The following is a 21,790-nucleotide window of genomic DNA, read 5'->3' as shown; positions in this document are numbered from 1 at the left end:
GGGCACTGCTGAAGAAACAATGCCCTGGCCTGTCTTCATTAAACCACTACCACAGCAGTGGTTAGGACTCTCAGCAAAGTTGACTCTGAGTGTTGTGTCGTGAAAGTGTCTTCAGTTTTGTAGGTCTGTGTGCGTGCATATGTATGTGTGCGCACGCACGTGTGTGTGTGTGTGTGTGTGTGTGTGTGTGTGTGTGTGTGTGTGTGTGTATTACCTGTTTTGCGCGTGTGTGATACAATAGTAGCAGCCGTGGCGTTGGTTTTGTGGTCATCGTCACTGACGCTGGGGCCACTGGCGTCCAGGCAGATCAGTTCCTTCCTGGCCGACGCTACTTCCTGTCGCGATGCTGTGGACAACGAAGAGACACCTAGTGGAGGTGAGAAGAAGAGCATGATGGGAGGACCACGAAGAAATGATTAAGAAACACATTGATATAAAATGGTCATATTATCCATATATGGCGAGTGTGTGGTGCCATCAGCCAATTTGTCATATGGTAGCCAACCACAAAAAAACTTACCTCGTTTTTTGTGCTCAAACAGCAGACCAACTATTGATAAAGCACTTGATTCTACATTAAGCCTTTTGATAATAATTCAAACTAAAAGTTTGCATCTACAAAGACAAGCAGTGATGGGAGAGTTTGTTTGTTTGTGTGCGTAGTCTGCGTAGCCTTACCCTTACCTGTGGTGTGTTCAGGCAGCAGTGTGTCAGTGAGGTCATGTTTTCTTTGTTTCTCCAGACGCCGTCTCCTCTCTAGCTCCTCCTTCTGGGCTGCTTTGGTTCCGGTCTCTAACTGGTGTTCCCTCAGGAGCTTCCTGTTCACGGCACGCACACGCGCACACACACACACACACACACACACACACACACACACACACACACACTCGTTAATTGTGTGGTGACAGTTATTAGTTAGTAGTAATGCAAGTGCCTCTCTCTGAGCCAGAAGGGTCTCTCTCTCTCTCTCTCGTTCTTGCGAAGGGCTCATTCCAACCAAACACTACACCACCTCATTAAGCTTCATTTATACTCCGCTTGTTGAAATGAACTGATCGTCAGGCATGTGATTATGATACCATCGTACTATGGAGTAGAGCTGCTTCCACCCACAGTAAAGTTTAAGTACCGTCTACTATTGCAATATTTTTACATTTACAAATACAAACAAAAGGAGAGAGAAGGAGAGACAGCCATTACAGCACCACGGACAGCGACCCAGTGGGCTGGTAACATGGATCTGTCCCATATTCCTTCCTGATTGCCTACCATTGCCTTCTAGAGTTTGTGTATGCGACCTGACGGTTGCTTATTTCCCGATTTGGGAGTCTTACTGGTTAATAAATAGATGATGTGTAGCGGAGTGGCTCAGAGCCTCTGCCAGAGAAGGGATTTCCCCATCAAATTGTTAAGATGCTTGGCTCTGGTGTCCCTTCCTGTGCGGGAGATCTTGGTTAGAATCCCGGGTGTTACATTGGTACTGTGATAACAATGCTCCACCCATATTATTGCATGATTCAGGTGCACTACATCCAGAATACTGCAGCGGCCGCAGGTTGTTTTTGACTGGTCATTTAAAAACGGTCCTGTGAGATTTGCGCTGGTTCCCCCAGGACCCCACTCCCAAAGCAAGGCTCTATTACAGAGTATAAATTGAGCTTTAGCTCTAGCGTCAGCACTGGCACACCTGGTCTAATGTCTTGTTGGAATGAGGACGGCTCATTGGCACTCTGTGGTGCATGACGGGACACAGCGACTCTAATCGTTCCTGTTGTCTTTCTCAATAAATGAAAAACACCCAGGGTTAACAGAGCATCCATTCTCCTATACCGGCAGTTCCAGGTCTCGTACCTTATGTTCCGTCTCATGTGAGATGGTTTGGAGGACCTCTTCTTGCTCCCTGTCAGCCCGAGGGAGGACAGAGGCGATGGGCTCTGGCTGGCCGGCCGTGACGGCGGTCGGGAGGGGGGAGGATGGGCCGGATGGGTCTCCCCCGAGGGCGAGGTTGAGGGGGACGCCGAGCACTGCCACCCCACCCCGGGGTCGCCTCCCTGCGCGTCATTCTCCGAGCTGAAGGAGGCGCTGCGGGATTTGTCTGTGTGGGAAAGTGAGAGAATGATTGGTTTTTGGCCGTGATAGACACACATCACACACAATGTCTCTCTCCATGACCACTCCCTCTCTCTCACTGTCATGCACAATACTTTTTTCCTCCTTTGTCGTTTTCCTCCGTTTGACTTCTCCTGGCTTCCACTCCTCCTCACCCCCCCCCCCCCCCCCCTCCTGTCCTCATCCCACCCATGAGTCTGCACCTCTTTAAACTCACATGCACAGGGTCACAAACACTTCCTCAAACACTTAGGCCTACAGTATATCCACATGCATGGGACTGCAGTGCGCACATACGCGCGCGCACACACACAAACACACACACACACACACACACACACACACACACACACACACACACACACACACACACACACACACACACACACACACACACACACACACACACACACACACACACACACACACACACACACACACACACACACACAGACTAAGTTCAGAAACGACAAACGTATAATAAGAAACATCTTTATATGAACAGACACATATCCCTAATGTGCACAACTTATACAGCAGGGTTGCAATTTCAAGACATGACTTTCCAATTAACAAACAAATGGATGCATGACAGGGCGGTGTAGCGGTCTGGGCACCTAGGCTCTAATTTAAGTAGCCTGACAGCACGTTGCAGGTTCCAGTCCCCATCCTGCATGTCAGTCCCCTTCTCTGTAAACGGGTCAACTACTATCCTATCAATAAAGGCATAAAAAAGCCCCACATGTTTTTTTCTTTTTTCTTTATAATAATGGCTGCATGACACACTGACACACATGCATTATCACAAAATGATCCCCAAATGTGGGTCAGTGCAGTGATGCAGGGTTATAGGAGTGGCAACAAAAAGCCAGTATGACATCAGCCGGTATTGTCTGTCTCCTTCCAAGTTCCAGGAAGATCAAGTTAAGCACAAACACACTACTGCTCCAATTGGTTAGCAGCCAAAAAAAAAACTGTCTAGCATTATATAAGACAGGGGTTTTCAAAGTGGGTCACGGGGCACCCTGGGGTGCCGTGATGCCAGTCCAGGGGTGCCGCAAGATAATTTGATAATATTTGGAATTCATCAATATCACTACATCAATATCACTTCACTATGCTTAGTAAAACAGACCTGATTTTCACTGTACTTGATGAGTTGTTTTCCATATACGACAACTCTCTTCACCAAAAATAGCAGATCTACAAGCTCACAACGCGTCACGTTGTGACACGTTGTGACACGTTGTGACACTTTGTGACACGTTGCAAGCTTGTAGATCGGCTATTTTTGGAGAACCTTCCCCCCAGAATAGGCATGCTGGGGTTCAAGTGGTTAAACGTCAAGTATAACGTTATTTTCAGTCAGTTCTGATGGAAACAGATATTTCTCCAATATGATTGTAAGATTCTAAAAATGAACAGTGTAACTCAGGGGTGCTGTGGACAAAAAGGTTATTTACAGGGGTGCCCTGAGTCAAAAAAGTTTGAAAACCCCTGATATAAGACTACATTTCTTAGGACAGTAACAACAGGAGGTCATAACAAAAAAAAAAAGAATTGTTATAAAGGAGAAATAGGTATGAAGACTTCTGTTTGTGGTGTTTGGAGAGACACATAGCGAGTCACATAACAAAAGCGAAATAAATGAAAAGAATATAAAGACGTGCAAATCCTCACCCTGTCAGGCAGGTGCTGAGCGAAAAAATAACAACTAAGAATTTATGGGCACCGTTGGAAGAAAAATGATTTATTGCACCCTTAAAAAAGTACAGTGACGTTTCGGGTCTACATGACCTTCATCAGGCTCAAAGTCCTCAGGACAGGAAACATAACGGTACTTTTAAGGGTGCAATAAATCATTTTCTTCAAATGTAACAGAGCAGTCACAGGTTCAAAACCCCAACATGTTGATGTCAACAGTCATACCTCCATACTGTAGCCTACACTGCAAAATCATCGAAAGTTGTCATACCTGGCAAACCTATGTTCAACATTTTCTAGTTTTTGTTTAAAAAAAAAAAGCGGAAATAGCAGGTTTGTGCACATTTACATTTTATAACTGTGTCCTGTGAACAGCCACCAGAAACGTCTCATTTCAGATCCAACTGTGTGTGATGTAATAAAACTGAAGCTTACTGAAGTTTACATAATGGGTGTCTGGGTGTGGGAACAACAGAGTGGGAAATACAGAGAATAGTCCATATAACACCCAGAGACATGTGTAAAAAAATCTAATATAAGCAACAAACGACAAAAACTGCAAACTATCAGGATAAATGGACAAAGATCCATATATAGGCAACAGATAAATGTAATTCCCAATGTGAATAAATAATAATAATATAATAAAGTGAAAAGGATGCATAGATGTGATCAGATTCTATTCATATGTTCCCTCAGACATCCTGGCTACTCTCCTCATACCTTCCTCTCTCTCCCTCCCTCCCTCCCTATACCTGCCTTAAAGAACACTTATGTAACCATTCCTGAAATGAACAGTGTCTTACCATCAACGGGCGAGTGCACAAATGCGCGCACGGACGGACGGACACGGACACACACACACACACACACACACACACACACACACACACACACACACACACACACACACACACACACACACACACACACACACACACACACACACACACACACACACACACACACACACACACACACACACACACACACACACACAGAAAGCCACGGCAAGCAGACAAAGAATCAAGTGAGAGAGAGTGCACACACATGCGCGCGTGCACACACACACACACACACACACACACACACACACACACACACACACACACACACACACACACACACACACACACACACACACACACACACACACACACACACACACACACACACACACACACACACACGCACTCACTCACAATACCTTGGTCTGGTATAAGAACACCTCTGTCTAGTATAAAAAGTTAAAACACATTATTTAGGAGGCCTTGAGTGCCTACACATTTTATTTCAGGCTAGCTCCATGGCTCAGTGTGGCAGAGCTGCCTCACACTATGGATTCAAGTCCCACAGTGACACGTTTTTTAATGTTATCCCACTGTTCACGTGGGAACACCAAAATACATCCATACTCCAGTCCTGCCATGTTCCATTGACCAAGGTATACTGTAAAGATCGTTTCGGGGCATAATGACTGGAACTCCAGGTATGGGGATAATATCATCTTGTCACACAAGACTACTGTCATAGAAGGTACGTCGCCGTGGCTGACGTCACGGCCCGTACAAACTGCTATGGGCTGGACAGTCAGTCCCGAGTTTCAGCAACTCATCGACTAGACAACTAGAGCCTAAGCTATAGATCAAGCATCAAATAATCCATTGGTTCAGCCTATCTTCATCTACCGCTCTAGGCATCTGGTTCAATCCTCTTTGGACTCCCTCTCAGCAGGTCTTGCGGTTATAGCAACCAGCATCAGAGCTATATATCCATAGGTCTGGAGTGGGTCCTGGGGTGCCGAAGTACACAACAAAAGGGCTTAGACAAAAGTAAAGCTACACATGTGGAGTAGAGACTAGTCAGAATTCAACTTGAGACTCAACATCATACTTCTGAGATTTTATCCCATGCAGAGGAGTTGTCTAATCACAACACTGACCACCAGTGGTGTAAAGTAACTAAGTACATTTACTTAAGTACTGTACTTAAGTACACTTTTGAAGTATTTGTACTTTACTTGAGTATTTCCAATTTCCAATACTTTTACTTCTACTCCACTACATCTCGAATCCAAATATTGTACTTTTACTCCACTACAATTATTTGAAAACTTTAGTTACTAGTTACTTTGCAGACATAAATTATTATATTATAAAACATACATAAACCACTTTAGCCCTATTTCATACCTAGTCTGTTTGAAAATAGCCGATCTACAAGCTCACAACGTGTCGCATCGCGACGCGTTGTGAGCTTGTAGATCTGCTATTTTCAAACATTTAGTACTTTTACTTTTGGTACTTTAAGTACATTTTAATGCCAATACTTTCATACTTTTACTCAAGTACATTTTGAATTCTGGACATTTACTTACATCTACAGGGCAGTATTGATACTTTTACTTAAGTACAAAATGTGAGTACTTTTTCCATCTCTGCTGACCACTGCAGGTCATGTGCAAATAGAGTTTACACCCCCATATGTCTTAGGGCAGTATTCAAAAACACCAAAACACATACACAATCATCTGATTCATACCACAATTGCAAACTTCAGCAACAATGACTGATAATGATTTTCAGTGAGACATGTGCAGCCTTCACCCCTGCAGTGACGGGGGACGACATATGAAAGGCCATATTCACTTCAGACTGACGTAGAACCAGACTGGAGTGTCGTGTCGAGGTGAAGCAATTGTGCAAAACCAAGGAGTAAAAGGACAGGTCTGAAATAACAGACATAGACACACACAAACAAGTACAATATTGACAGTCAGAGAGTCAGACTCACAAACAACTGGCACACGCACATACGCACATACGCACACACACACACACACACACACACACACACACACACACACACACACACACACACACACACACACACACACACACACACACACACACACACACACACACACACACACACAGTTTTGGAGGTAATAAGAGAGTGAGGATAGGTTACACAACACACACTCATCATTATGTAACTACTGTAATGTGAAGGGTTTTATACTCCCAGTCCCTATGAGAACCCTGGAAACCCAAACCCTCTTTGGAATCAAAGAAATCTCGCATACACGCACACGCGCGCGCGCACACACACACACACACACACACACACACACACACACACACACACACACACACACACACACACACACACACACACACACACACACACACACACACACACACACACACACACACACACACACACACACACACACACACACACACACACACGCACGCGCACACACACACACACACACACACACACACACACTTCGGGTTTCGGGCTTTGGAATCGATACTTAAACGCAAGCATGGCAGCCGTCCAATCAAAATAGCCACTCAGATAAAGGGACTACTTGTCTGTGTGACACAGTATCTACATGGGCATGCACGCACACACCCATGCATGCACGGCACGCACATACATAGCGACATTGCATAATGCAATCCACAACACATTCACAATACAGGGATTTGGGTTAAACTGCTCCGATCCATTTCCCAAATGAGACCCCCAGTCCCTGCATGCAACACACACCCACATGCACATTGGTATTTCAATGCTTTTTTATGTTTTTCTATTTTTTCTTAAATCCCTAAACCTAATTCTAACCCTCTAAGAGTACTTTGGCAAGCACAGAGAATAGCAGAAATTTTACTGTGGGTCTGAAATTCTCAGCAGTTCTCAGCGTGCGACACCATCATGAAACAGAGCATAAATTAGGGTTAACTTAAACCAACCCTAACCCCACCCAAACCCCTACTGCCTACTTGTCTCCTAATATGCTTTACACTTACCCCAACCTAATTGTTTTCCTATTTGTAACCTTAGCTCTAAAAAAAGAAAATCTTTGTTAACCAGGAAAACAAAGTTGTTCTAGTGGGGTCCAGCATTCTGTACCTCACTAAAAGCGAAATACCTCTGTAGAATACCGCTTCTCGAATTCTGCCCATTTTTGGACCTCAAAAGTATAGTATTAGTAAAACAACGCACCTGCACACACACGTCTCCTTGTCATAAACCGGGAGGTAATAAAACTGTCTGCCTTTATTTCCTGGGAAATTGTGCTTGGAAAAGAACAAAAAAAGTATATTTGTGGGTGAAGGTCGACAGATAAAATAGACATGAAAAGATCAAAGTCTTCCCCTGACACAAACACATACACAGCCACAAAATATAGCAGGCAGGAAGCCATTCATAACGACTGGAATGTCTAAACCAAGGCTCCTTCCCACACATACATCAAGCAAATGCATTTTCATACAAACACACATAAAGAAGACAGACCGGGACTCCACACTCGCATGCTCACACAGACATGTCTGACTATGCACACACACACACACACACACACACACACACGCGCACACGCGCACACACGCACACACACACACACACACACACACACACACACACACACACACACACACACACAATAATAATAATAATAGGAATCCAGTTCCTTTATGTATTATGAGTGGAAATTACAGGAATTATAGGAAAATATACAGAGGGTATATCGTAGGGATGGGACGTTAAGCGATATTATCGTTTATCGTGATAAAAAACACTTGTGGAGATTTAATTTATCGTGATATCGTCCTCCGTCATGCACTGGGATCAATTCACCTTTTATTTACCGAGCTGCATATCCGGTACCACTTAAACCCTCTATAATTGGTAAAAGGTATTTATAATATACTTGATACTGTACTTGATTTTTTTTTCATTCTCTTTCAAATTTCTTTGCCAAAACATAGTCGATCTACATGCTCACAACGCGTCACGTTGCAACACGTTGCAACGCGTTTCGACGCGTCGTGAGCTTGTAGATCTGCAATTTTTGGCCGAATGTTCCGCGAAGGTAATGGATTTGGATTATCGTGATAATATCGTAAATTGTGATTTATTTTGTCACAATAATCGTGATATGAACTTTGGATATCGTCACATCCCTAGTATATCGAGAGAGAAAGAGAGAGAGGGGGGGCTGTCAGTGCTTAGTCACAGTCATCAGAACATCAGCACAACACACAAGCTATGACACAACAATTATTATTTAATGAGAAGAAAAACTATCATCTTTGTGGTGTGTGCCGTGTGGGTATGGGGGGCCCACAACGGCAATTTGAAACTGCCCCCCCCCCCTCCCAAAAGAATCACAAATTCCACCCCTAACGTATGTGTGTGTGTGTGTGTGTGTGTGTGTGTGTGTGTGTGTGTGTGTGTGTGTGTGTGTGTGTGTGTGTGTGTGTGTGTGTGTTAGAGTGAGGGATACAGTGGGGATATGCCTCCAGCAGGCTTGCATAACAGTTACGTATGTTAACCGTTTATGTAACCCCTCTACCGCACTGACAAACCAACGACACATTGTGTGTGTGTGTGTGTGTGTGTGTGTGTGTGTGTGTGTGTGTGTGTGTGTGTGTGCGTGCGTGCGTGCGTGCGTGCGTGCGTGCGTGCGTGCGTGCGTGCGTGTGTGTATATGCATGCATGTTCAATATGGCGTGGAATTACAATAACTGTGCCACCTGGGACAGACTGTGTGGGGACACATTATACCTGGTTTGACATTTGTGTACACATGAGGTGTGTGTGCATGTGTGCGTGCATGCGCTCATGCGTGTGTGCATGTCTGCGCGCACATGCATTCTCTATGCCCTCCAGTGTATTGCCGTGGTTAAGATAGGAGGGAGGAGGAAGACGAGGAAAATTAAACTATAGCCTGGGGAGTGGTTCTTCTACTGTACGTGTACGTACGGAGTCAAAGAAGGAAGAATAGACGTACAGTAGAGCTTCAATGAGACTGACCCCAGGCCTGGAACAGGAGACATCCATGATTCCCACCAGTGAGGTCATCTCCTGCCTCATTATTAACGGCTGAGGAGGTCAATTCTGAGCATAATCTGGGGTCTGCTTCCTGACGGGTTCTGTGATAGAAGTGGAACAGGCACTGGTCTAGAGCAGTGGCTCTCAATAGTTGAGTTTCCATAAAGCCTGTTAATGCGCATTCATTTTTATGGAAACACTTCAAAATTCAAATAAACGTTCATTATCCGCAAAAACCTTTATCCGCTTGGAGGATGTGGATTTTGAGGCTTTATCGAATAAACTAAACGCGCATTAGTGAATGGAAACGGGTCAGCCAATAAATGCGAATAAATGATGACGTTCTGGTCCATTGTATGAGCATTAACCCACAAAACAAACCGTCTGAACTCTGTGTGTAAATTCCTCCCGTTTTCACAACCTGCCAGCTCAGCTGTAGCTCTTTACAGACTGTTGTGCAAAGACAACCTCCGACAGAACTTAAAACGAAGATTTGTTCAAGCTAAACTTATAACAAACTGTCTCAGTATCTCTGTTTATGTGTTGTTTGTTTGTGTCGCTCTTCTGCGACCTGGCGTTTCCCAATTAAGGACCCTAAGCACAACGGTGGGAGCAAGGAGGTAGGGAGCGCTACACTAATTCGAATGACATTCGAATGGCAAATGGAAACAGGCTTAATTCGCTTCCTATTTTCGAATAAGTTTATGGAAACGCAACTTATGTCAGTGGTTCTCAACCTTTTCAGGCCACAACCCCCAAAAGAATCAGATTTTAACTGCCCCCCCCACCCTGATGAGCACTAAGAGTTGAGGCATTACATTTTGTATAACACGGTTCTATTGTGAAAATAGCAGATCTACATGCTCGGGTCCTATAGACATAATAATATTACATATCTAGCTTAATTGACTGCAGATGACATCTGCTGCGACAATCATCACACACACACACACACACACACACACACACACACACACACACACACACACACACACACACACACACACACACACACACACACACACACACACACACACACACACACACACTCTCTCTCTTTCTCTCTCTCTCTTTCTCTCTCTCTCTCTCTTTTTCTCTCTCTCATATACCGGTATACTATATCTAGGTATTTATAGGTATTTCACCACTGACTGATGTATAGCAATTTGGTGGTGGAGTGAATATTTGATTTACCAGTACTCATTACTACAATGGCTGATGAATGTACAACACATTTTTTCCACTGAAACATAACATTGGCAAAGAAAAAAGACCCATCTTCTTCAAAGGACCATTATTTGGGGCTATTCCGTTCTTATTTGTGACTGAATATGTGGTCAGTGAGTCTTGGTCTCAGTGGGGAAGCAGGTCATGGCAACAAAGGAGGTACAAACAGTCACTGGGTCGTCTTGACATTATTGAGGTTAGTAGGAAAGAAATATTCTCTTTCTTTTCCTTTCTATTCATCTCTGCCCTCTTTTTTTAATTCTGCCCTTCCGTCTATACCTGTCAACAATAAGATGACCCATTTCCTGCAGCCTATCCACCTGTTGGCGATCACCCATCACACACGCACACACGTGCACACACGCAAACGCACACACGCACGCACACACACACAATAGAAAGAGCGTGCCAGCCAGCATATGCACACAGACGTGCATAAACACAAGTCTCTGTGCCAAGTCACACACAGGCCAACAGTACATGGACTGGTCGGAGAATAAGGGACCCTTATGCAACTGCAGTTATACAACCGGCCTGTCCACAGGAACCCTACATCTTACACACACACACACACACACACACACACACACACACACACACACACACACACACACACACACACACACACACACACACACACACACACACACACACACACACACACACACACACACACACACACACACACATTTGCACATACTGCACATTCTCAAATTACAATGTCTTGAGCAACTAGAACAAAATAATTGTACTCGTATGTACAGTACCTGTACACAAGATGTAACAAAGAAACCTTGAACCTTGAGGAACCAGTAAGACTCCCTAAATGTACTTAGTTATTTTCCATCACTGTTTACATTTATGTTGCTCAACCACGGAGACAGTAAATCAGCCAACTAACACAATAAGATGCATACTGTGCACTGATAGATACTGATAAGGGTTGTTGGCTTGACAGACAGTCTGTAAGGGTTATTATTATTATGTTCATCTGTTAAACAATGCCAATCTATTTGTTAACCAGGGTTAATCTGCTAATCCAGGCTAATATGATCTGTTAACCAGGACTAATCTGTCTGTTTACCATGGCTGATCTGTTATGCCTCATTCACACTACAGATATATAGTTGAACGTTTTGCTTGGTAATTCAATGTAATCTCAATGGAAACCAGCTTTAAAGCTTTCAAAGCTTTGTTCTGAGCATCTCCTGCATCTTTAAAGCTGGTTTCCATTGAGATTACATTGAATTACCAAGCAAAACGTTCAACTATATATCTGTAGTGTGAATGAGGCATAAGTCATAGATAATGTTTACCATGGCTGATCTGTTAGCTATAGAGATAGTGTGGAAGTCAAACAATGTATAAATAAATAAACACCATGTAAAGTGATGGGACAAAAGTGTTTCGTGATCAAAGATAAAAGACTACAGAATACATGTGTGAAAGAGATGAAACACACAACGCTAGCATGAACCAGCAATTCTGGGAGATTACAAGTGTAGTTGCACTGACGCGAGTTGCGATGAATCCACTGGGAAATGAATTCCGTCTTACTATAGTATTTATACTAGTAAGACGCCTCAGGGCGACATGCGATCTCGCCCTAAAGGGGATTCTGGGGAATACCCATATATGGACTTTTACATAGGTGATGTCACCTGTGATATCACCTGTGATGTCACAGTGATGTGTCAGGGGTACCACACCACAGTGTCAGGCGTGACCTTCAGAGATACATGGAAACATGGACAACATATTTTTCATTTCTCGATAAAATAAATACAATGATAAATAGTGCTTTTATATTGCACTCTTATCCAAAGCACTTTACAATGGTCACGCACACACATTCACACACCAATAGCGGAGTAAACCATGCAAGGCGGACAACATGCTCATCAGGAGCAGTTAGGGGTTCAGTGCCTTGCTCAATGACACTTCTGTACCAAGGGGGAGCCAGGGATCAAACTGGGAACATTGTGATTCCCAAACAGACACTTGGTACATAGTAATAGTAACAGACAATAGTAATAGTATACTGCTATTATTATATTACTATATTTGTTATTTTTATAGTTATTATCACAAAGACATTTTTAGAAAAAATGTCTATCTCCATTTTTCTAGCTTTCTTATCAGTGATATTTCCACCCTCCCTCTCTCTACCTCTCTCCCTTGCTCTTTCTCTCTCCACCTCTCTTGTTTGCTCGTTCTGTTTCTCTCCCTGTCTTCAGATTGTTCAGTACCACGCTGGAGTTGGTAACCAAACCTGCTTACTGAGCCACTGCCACCCCAATCAATAAATATATCAACACAGTAAACTACCAATCACATTATAACTAAATCACGTTATGTGCATTTGTGGGCAGACACAAACACAACCGTAACACCTGTAGTATGATGTACTTAACCTTAAATTAACCCCCCAAAAAACAATCTAACAATCATTCTAAAAACAGACAATAGAATAGACACACACACACACACACACACACACACGCGCGCGCACGCACGCACACACACACACACACACACACACACACACCTGAAGAACAATAAAATGTATGTGTGTGTGGCCCACAAGAAGCTAGCAAATTTCAGAGCAGAGACCCAAAGAGAGAGAGGACAGAGGCCGGAGAAGGTGAAGCAAGAATTCTAGGCTAGTGTGTCACAGCTGGTCTGAACAGCTTACAGAGGAGAGGAGACAACATACTGTAGAGAAGGGGAGGAGAGAGGAACAGCGGAGAGGAGAGGAGAGACAGAAACAAAGAACACAAACACACAAACGTCTGGAAACTTCCACTAACTCTCAGCGTGCTAGCTATGTTCATTACATAAGCCATCTCCTGCCTCTGTTCAGAGCACTGCCTGTACTTTGGGCCTGTCAACAACCGCTGACACAATGCTTTGATATTAGCAGGAACTCACACCCACACAAAAACCAAACTGGACAAAGTTTACATCTACATAACAATGTACCCAGCAATACACTGTCTACGTCATTATCTAACTATAACCAGATTTAGCACAATGTTGTTGCCGTCTCAGATTTGCATAATCAATAGCTCATGTTCCGTATATTCTGTTGTGTTTAAGACCAACAAAATATATTACATGTTTTGGTTTCTGGAGAAAGCTGTATTATGTGCAAGAACAGATTACACAATACACAACCATGTATCTGTGTTAAATGTCCCACATCTTTAAATGTGGGACATGTACATTCAAATGTGATACTCCATATGATTTACAAAGCACCTTTTGGACAATAATCCTGCAGGTGATTACATCTTTTTCTCAGGAAGAAAGGCAAGATTTAATTCACAAAATTATGTAACGGTTTCAAATGTCTTGACTTTTATAAGCGCCTGCGGGCCGCAAACTTTCACATAAGAAAAACCACAAAACTGCCATGCAGCTTACAACTCATCACCACGCTCTGCCCCCAGGGGGACTTCCAGTAAATGCCAAAAGTAGGTTAACGCAACATTTCTGAAACCACCAAGTTTAGAAGCATTCCAAGTTAAAGTGCTGTGCACAAAGGGCCCATTATTCAACCGGTTCCTCCGTCCAGTGGAGTTGACATACTGTATGTACATTTTATTCCAGGGTGAAGCCGCTGTGCCAAAAGACTTGGACAACCAGAGCCAAACCATTCTACACTCATTCATCTGGTATTTTTCACGGCTTGTCTGCATGAACAAGCACTGTACATAAATATTCATGAGGTTGACTTGTTTGACTTCATGTCATGTGATTGTTACGGGTCTGGCAGGGTCTTATGACCACACTCACATCATACGACAACTGGAATATTATATTATATTATTACATTATATTATGTAGCACACGCAGACACTTGGGGAGCATTTAAGGGGAAAATCTCGATAGTCCGACGTCCCATTAGTCCGACTAAGGTTAGGGTTTAGGGTAAGGGTTAACGCTACGCGCCCGCATTCGAGACTCTGTGGCGGTACATGACAGTATTAGGTTTCTTTGAGAGAAAGACAGAGACAGAGATAGAGTGATATAGAATACTGGTAGAATGAACAGAAACAAAATGAGAAGGGAAACAACGGTGGAAAGAGAAAAGGGAAATAATCTTCTCATCTGTGAGCTCAAGGAATTATAGTGCAAGAGAAGAAAAAGAAGAGAGCGGGGACATAGGGACTGAAAATTACACAAACCTTAAGACAGATGACAGAAGCGAATGTAGATATATAAGGAAGGGGGAGTGGGTGAGCATGAGACAGACAAGGGGGATAAAATAGCAGACAGAACGTCGTTGGCAGCGGAAAGAGAGTATAACGTCGGGCACAAGCATTGTATCTCCAAGTTTCAAGTTTCACAAAAGTAGTGAAAACAGCGGATCTACAAGCACACAACGCCTCACGGTGCGAGGCGTTGTGTGCTTGTAGATCCGCTGTTTTCACTAGTTTAAATCATTTTTAAAATGATAAATGCAAAACAAACGGTTTTGGACATGCTGTCTTGTTTAGTGCTGACAGATGGAGAAAGAATGAGACAGAGAGAGGGAGACAGATAACTTACATGAACATTAATATACAGCTATGTGCTGTATATATACTGACACAAAGAAAGAAATATCTGCACACCCAGCGAGAAATATAGAGAAAGCACCATGGATGAAGTGAGACCAAGAGAGCAAAGGGGGAAACAGGGAACAAGGGGGGGGGGGGGGGGGGGAGAGAGAGAGAGAGAGAGAGAGAGAGAGAGAGAGAGAGAGAGAGAGAGAGAGAGAAACATCAACTAGGGAGTCGGGTTAGGAGTGCCATGCGGTCGGTGGAGCCGACATCCTCCATCCTGCCGGCTTATGAAAGCAGCCGGGTAACACGTGCTCTCCCACACATGCACGCACACGCACGCACGTTGCACGCACGCACGCACACACGCACACACACACACACACACACACACACACACACACACACACACACACACACACACACACACACACACACACACACACACACACACACACACACACACACACACACACACACACACACACACACACACAGTTCAGCATCCATCCAGGCTGAACAGAACAGGTTGTTCCTGCAGTATGTACTGTATGGCACGGCCGTTTACAAAGACGGACTTTCACAAATTAGAATCTGAATAGAACAAATGCACAATGTCGTTCATGTTGGAGAGAGAGAGGGTTATCTAATAGGAGTAGGTAATTCACAGCTGCAACGAATGAACAGGGCGTACCCATATATAGTGTGGTCCATTTGAAACGTAGAGAATCATTTTGTAGAACAGAATCTGGATTCTGGAACATTCTATTTGTGAAGACGATCATAGATGCATGGTCATTCATATGCCGGTAGGCAAAATCACTTATGAATGTTTAGAATAAATAGAGACTGCAGTGTGGTCATTCATAGAAATAGAATGAATAGAGCGGGCCCGCTTAATTGATGACGATCATTTGGATTTCATGGAGGCTGTGATTCTTACGTCATTCATAGAAGCAGAGTGAAAAAGAGCCTCTACTTAACTTGACCATTTTAAGGGAAGTGTCATATAGAGTTACAGTGAATAGAAAAGGTGGGTCCCGCAGTACTGTACTTCCAGCGTGGAGGTGTCATCGATCAGATGTCACCCTGGACAATAAGCTATTCATCACTAGTAACAAGATGGTACTGTACATACAGTATTAAGACACAAAGACAATGCGAGGACAGAGAGAGGTGGAGGGACAGAGATAGACAGAGGGTGAGAGATAGGGATGGAGCGAGAGAGAACGAAAAGGAGAAAGAGATGGGGAGGAAAGAGGAAGAGGGTGGGGGAAAGAGAGAAGGGGCCTGAAAGAGGGAGGGAGAGGAAGAACGGAATAGAGAGCAAGGAAAGCGAGGTGGAGAGAAAGATGGAGGGACACGGAGATAGGCAGAGGGGGAGAAAGAGAGAGGGAGAGGGGTGGGGAGAGAGAGAGAGAGAGAGAGAGAGAGAGGGATGGAGAGATGTGAGAACAGCATGTTCTTTTGGGTTGGCGAGGCGTGTGACTGGCAAGGCCCACACAGCTCATTTAAAGGATTGAGGACCCTCAGCGATTCTAAACCTTTGTCATTTCAAGGACCTCCATTTCAGGAGACTTTCTTTTATCTCTGGGACCCCAACTTAACCACATAAAACCTAGAGTCCCTATTCTGGCCATGTCAACATAACGAGACAACATTTGGAAAACATAATAGATCTACACGCTTAGGCCTGTCACGAGTATGACATTTTACATGACAATTAAGTCACTCAAATAATTGCGATTAACAATTTAATTGTGTTTTTGTCGTTGACAATTACATTTCTGTTTGGCTTGTAGGCTTTGAAGTTGCACATGGCAGATATGATACAACCTATACAAAGAAATGAAGGACATATTTGACAACTTTACACTTTAAAAAGAACATTGGTAGTGGAAATAGCCGATCTACAAGCTCACAACGCGTCGCATCGCTTGTAGATCGTCTATTTCCACTATTTTTTTAATGTTTGAACATATATAAACATTTTTCAACACGATTATGACGATTATCACAAAATAATTGCGATTATGTCAAATAATTGCGATTAGACGATTATGTAATAATTGTGACAGCCCTATACACGCTCACATATTGGATATTTTTGAATAGAGGTGGGGGAGGGGGAAAAGGAGGGAGCCAAACCGCAGGGGGACTCCATCAATGAAGTATACTGTACAGTATACTGTAGTGATTTAAAGGTTTAGTGATAGACATGATTTGGTCTGATATACCGTAGTCATTTGGTCAAGAATTAATTTACTGTCTATGTACTGTATGTATTTATTTGTATGTGTAGGTGTGAAGATCAATCATTTTAGCTGTGGACCCCCTGGAACCCCTTCAAGAATCCCTGGAGGTCCCTGGACCCAACGTTGGGCCGTCCTGGTGGAGGTAGGACAGAAGTTCTCAATATGCCCTGTGATTGGCTGAGATGGGGGGCCATGGAGCAATCGTTTTGGTTCATGTGATAACAATTTACAATTTAGGCATTTAGCAGACGTCCTTAATCCAGAGCGATCTACAATAAGCATCAATACACCAACATCAATACATTAAATGCATAGTAAGCTAAGAAAAACACACGTAGAACAATCACCTATTTTGTAAAAACGTTATAAAATCAGAAAACATAAAAGAATGCTATCTAAATTACGAGTATCGTCATCAAGGGTATGCAAGTGCTACGGTAAGTGCTATGGCCTAAGGTGGAGTCTGAAGAGCTGAGTCTTCAGGCCACGGCAGAAGCTAGGGAGTGAGTCTGCAGTTCTAATTGCAATGGGGAGTTTATTCCGCATAACCTACAGGTATTCTGTCCACCACGGCTTGGCTATTCTGATGGCGCGAGGCCATCGGCTGCTCAGCAGGGGCACTTGTTTGCTGCAAGCATCGTGGCCTCGCTGTTGGCGCACCTGCTTTGCCTTGAAGTGATTTAACAATAATGCATTTGTTGTAAATCTTTGCACATATCGTCGTTGTTGGGTGGAAACCTTGTATGTCCAAAACAGTTTGTTTTGTATTTATCATTTTTAAAATGATTTAAAGTAGTGAAAACAGCCTATCTACAAGCACACAGCGCCTCAAGGTGCGAGGTGAAGTGTGCTTGTAGATCAGCTGTTTTCACTACTTTTGTGCGATGGCCTTGTATGATGAAGCAGTGCTTGTACACAATGTACACATTTGAAACTTGGAGATACAAGGTTTCTGCCCGACAGTGACGACATGCAGGATATTGAGTGAACCAAAGGGACATTAAGTGAACGGGGAGAGCGGATTTGAAGATCCTGGGTTCAAATCCAGCCCATAACATGTCCCATGTGCTCTCTGCCGTATCTTTCTAATCTCTTTCCATAGTTCACTGTCCTGTACTTGTCCAATAGAGCAGACAATGCTTTTATAAATGTCTCGAACACCTTAAACTTTCAGGCTTTCAGAAAGAACAAAGAAAATAATCCTATAGGGAAGACATCTGCAAACTGAGACGGACTCACATCCTTCCTCCCTCTTTCCACCACTATACCCAGACGTTTGGTGTTTCTCACCCAGTCACCAACTTCTGTGTTGTCCTGCCACCACATGCTCCCTGGACAGACTCACACCAACCCACCAATCACATCACGGCATTGGTTTAGGTAACCGTAGAAACAGCCAATGGAAGACAGGCAGCATGTGCCGGTAGAGGGGGGGGGGGGTAGCCGGCATGAAGCGAGAGCATGAACCGGAGACAGAGAACGAACAGATAATAGATGGAGAAAATAATCGATAAAAGGACAGAAAGAGTGTGATTAATGTAATGAAGGCTAGAAGGATTGGAGTAAAATGAGATTGTTAAAGGAAAAAAGAGAGAAAGATAATAACATGAATGGTACAGAAGAATGAACATTATGTGAGAATCAACGTTACACAACGACGTTAAGTAACTGTAGATGCCGGCCATGTACAATGTTTAGCATCACTTATTCTCTTTAAGCACCCGTCACACATTCATGTTTTTGTTCAACTTTTATCTTTTTCAGTAATCCTCTCTTGTTTTATCCCATTTACAGTTGCTCTTCTCTTCAATCCATTCCTTCTCTCTCTCTCTCTTTCATGTCTGGGGAGAGGTCAGTTGGTTATAACCGGTTTAACCTCTCGGGAACTTGCCAAGTGATGTTAGCTGAACTCAGGACAGTGCCCCGACATCTAAAATTGCCACAAAAACCCCACAGTGGTTGTTTCGTTTCTGTCTTTTTGTTTCTGACAAATTAAAATTCCTAGAACTATTGTCTGTGTCTCTGTCCTTCTGTTTCCATAATGTCTCTCTCACACACACACACACACACACACACACACACACACACACACACACACACACACACACACACACACACACACACACACACACATGCTTTCCTCTCTCTTCCTTCTGCTCGAGAGGTCAAAGGTGACTCTGATGGGAGGTCAAGTGCAGGGGTCAGAGCTATGATGTCACCTACCTGCGAAGGATTCAGATTCATCCAAAAGCAGCATGCTTGCCGTGGTGTCTGTGTGTCGGAGCGTGTTCAGAGAAGACCTGCTCTCTCCTACCCTATCTTTCTTTCTTCCCTTGCTCTGACTCACCTACTTTCTTTTAACCTCTCTCTCTCTCTCTGTCTCTCGATATGTTGCAGGTATTCCTCCAAGCTCACTGCAGAACTCACTCAAGCTCCTCTTTGGAAGGAGTCTTGAACAAGTTGAAAAAGAAGAAGTATAAGAAGTAGAAAAAACTATCTTGCCTACCCTAGTGACTCAGTGACTCAGTGACTGGCTGTCTGCGGACTGACTGACTGACTGACTGACTGGTGTGATATGCTCAGTGAAAACAATGTGCATTGAGACTGAGGCAGCCAGGCAGGCAGGCAGGCAGGGAGGAGGGCTGGCAGCTGAGAAACTTACATAACCTCTCACGCTGGAGCTGGGGCCCCGGCAGGGGGGACTCCCACGGACGACCAGCCACTCACTGCTTTCATTCCCTAGAAAGCCATCTTCCATAACACGCGCCGATACTGGCACACAAAAGATAGATATTGAGATGTACACTTTCACAGGCATGGCAAGACAGATAAGTACTGTATACTATACACAATTTCTATCTATGCCCTTTGATGCTATCCCTGTTTCCTTAGAAGAAATGTGGCTTGACAAACACATAGACACACACAGAAACAGTGTGGAAATGTGTATGTTGGGCCGAAGAGGAAAGACATGACTGGAGCAATGTATCCACAAATATCTGTGTCAAATGGACAGGACAGAGGTCTCCTCATTTCTGACACTGTGACTGTCATGCAGATTGAGAACTAATCACTCGTTTTGACTTACATTCCTGACAACTGCATTATATAAAACAAAGAAAGACTGATATTCTAACATCAGCAATACACAGAACACACTCTTGCGAAACAACTAAAGCTTCAGTCGTACTGTACACTTGGAAAAAAATGTATATTCACGCTTTTATTTCTTGATCATACTCCTTCTTTCCTATAGTAAATATGACGAGTAAGGGTGTAAAGTGAATGTATGTTGTCTCACACTATTTCTACAGCAGTCATGCTCTGTCTCACATGGTTACACCCCGCCATTCCGAAACACCGCCATTCCGAACATTGACTTCTAACCCTAACCCTACCCCTAACCCTAACCCTAACCCTTACCCTAACCCTAACCCTAGTCAATGTTCGGAATGGCGGTGTTTCGGAATGGCGGTCTGACACCGTCTCACATGACATTTTCCTGACAGATCTGCCTGTTTCAGGTGCAGACTTAAAATGATTCTGAAGTCCTCCTCATACAGGTACAACATTCCCCAGCCAAAATCAACTCTTTGACAGTATGTCTGTCTGTCTTGTCTATATTCTCATGTGGGAGTCCTCTACTTCTAGAACAGTACAAGACTTTGAGGTCAATATCAATATATATATATTAAATCACTTGACACACTCAACATTCTCATGACAAATGCTATTATTTGTTTGAAAATGCAATTCAAGGTACTTGACAAAAATAGGAAAACAAATGTCAAATTCGCCTATTTCCTTCTTGGGTCTAAAACCTTTTAATTTCAAGAACCCCCTTAACTCTGGGAGTTACAGACGTGAAAGAGTCCATTTGGAACCCCCTCAAGGGATCCTGAGGGTCTCTGGACCCCACTTTGAGATCCACTGTTCTTCACTTTCATAGATGTGCTACTCTGATACTCAAGACATTGTTTGGTGAAAACCAACTAGTAATTCCTATGACTGGTAAATTGTTAAGATACTTCATTTCAGACTCTTTAGACACATTCTTATGTCAAACGCCCTTATGTATATAATAGCTTCACGGTTACAGTA

General features: G+C 43.5%; 1 protein-coding gene across 2 annotated transcripts in view; it reads right to left on the bottom strand.

Annotated features, from left to right (window-relative positions):
* Nucleotides 1–20,068, bottom strand: part of LOC308291617 (helicase ARIP4-like) — a 39,981-nt gene extending 19,913 nt beyond the window's left edge. For both annotated transcript variants that reach the window (XM_080733672.1, XM_080733673.1), the window contains exons 1-4: nucleotides 19,913–20,068; nucleotides 1,852–2,095; nucleotides 685–818; nucleotides 215–367 (exon numbers count right to left, since the gene is read on the bottom strand). In XM_080733672.1, the coding sequence (XP_080589798.1) occupies nucleotides 215–367; nucleotides 685–818; nucleotides 1,852–2,095; nucleotides 19,913–19,946 (565 nt within the window). In that variant the 5' untranslated portion in view covers nucleotides 19,947–20,068. The remainder of the gene's footprint in view (nucleotides 1–214; nucleotides 368–684; nucleotides 819–1,851; nucleotides 2,096–19,912) is intronic.
* Nucleotides 20,069–21,790: the final 1,722 nt, after the last annotated feature.

Source organism: Nannobrachium achirus (assembly GCF_963921795.1).
Source record: "Nannobrachium achirus genome assembly, chromosome: 9".
Classification (NCBI taxonomy): domain Eukaryota; kingdom Metazoa; phylum Chordata; class Actinopteri; order Myctophiformes; family Myctophidae; genus Nannobrachium; species Nannobrachium achirus.
Note: the sequence above shows the minus strand (reverse complement) of the source record. Positions and strands in the feature narration are given on the sequence as shown.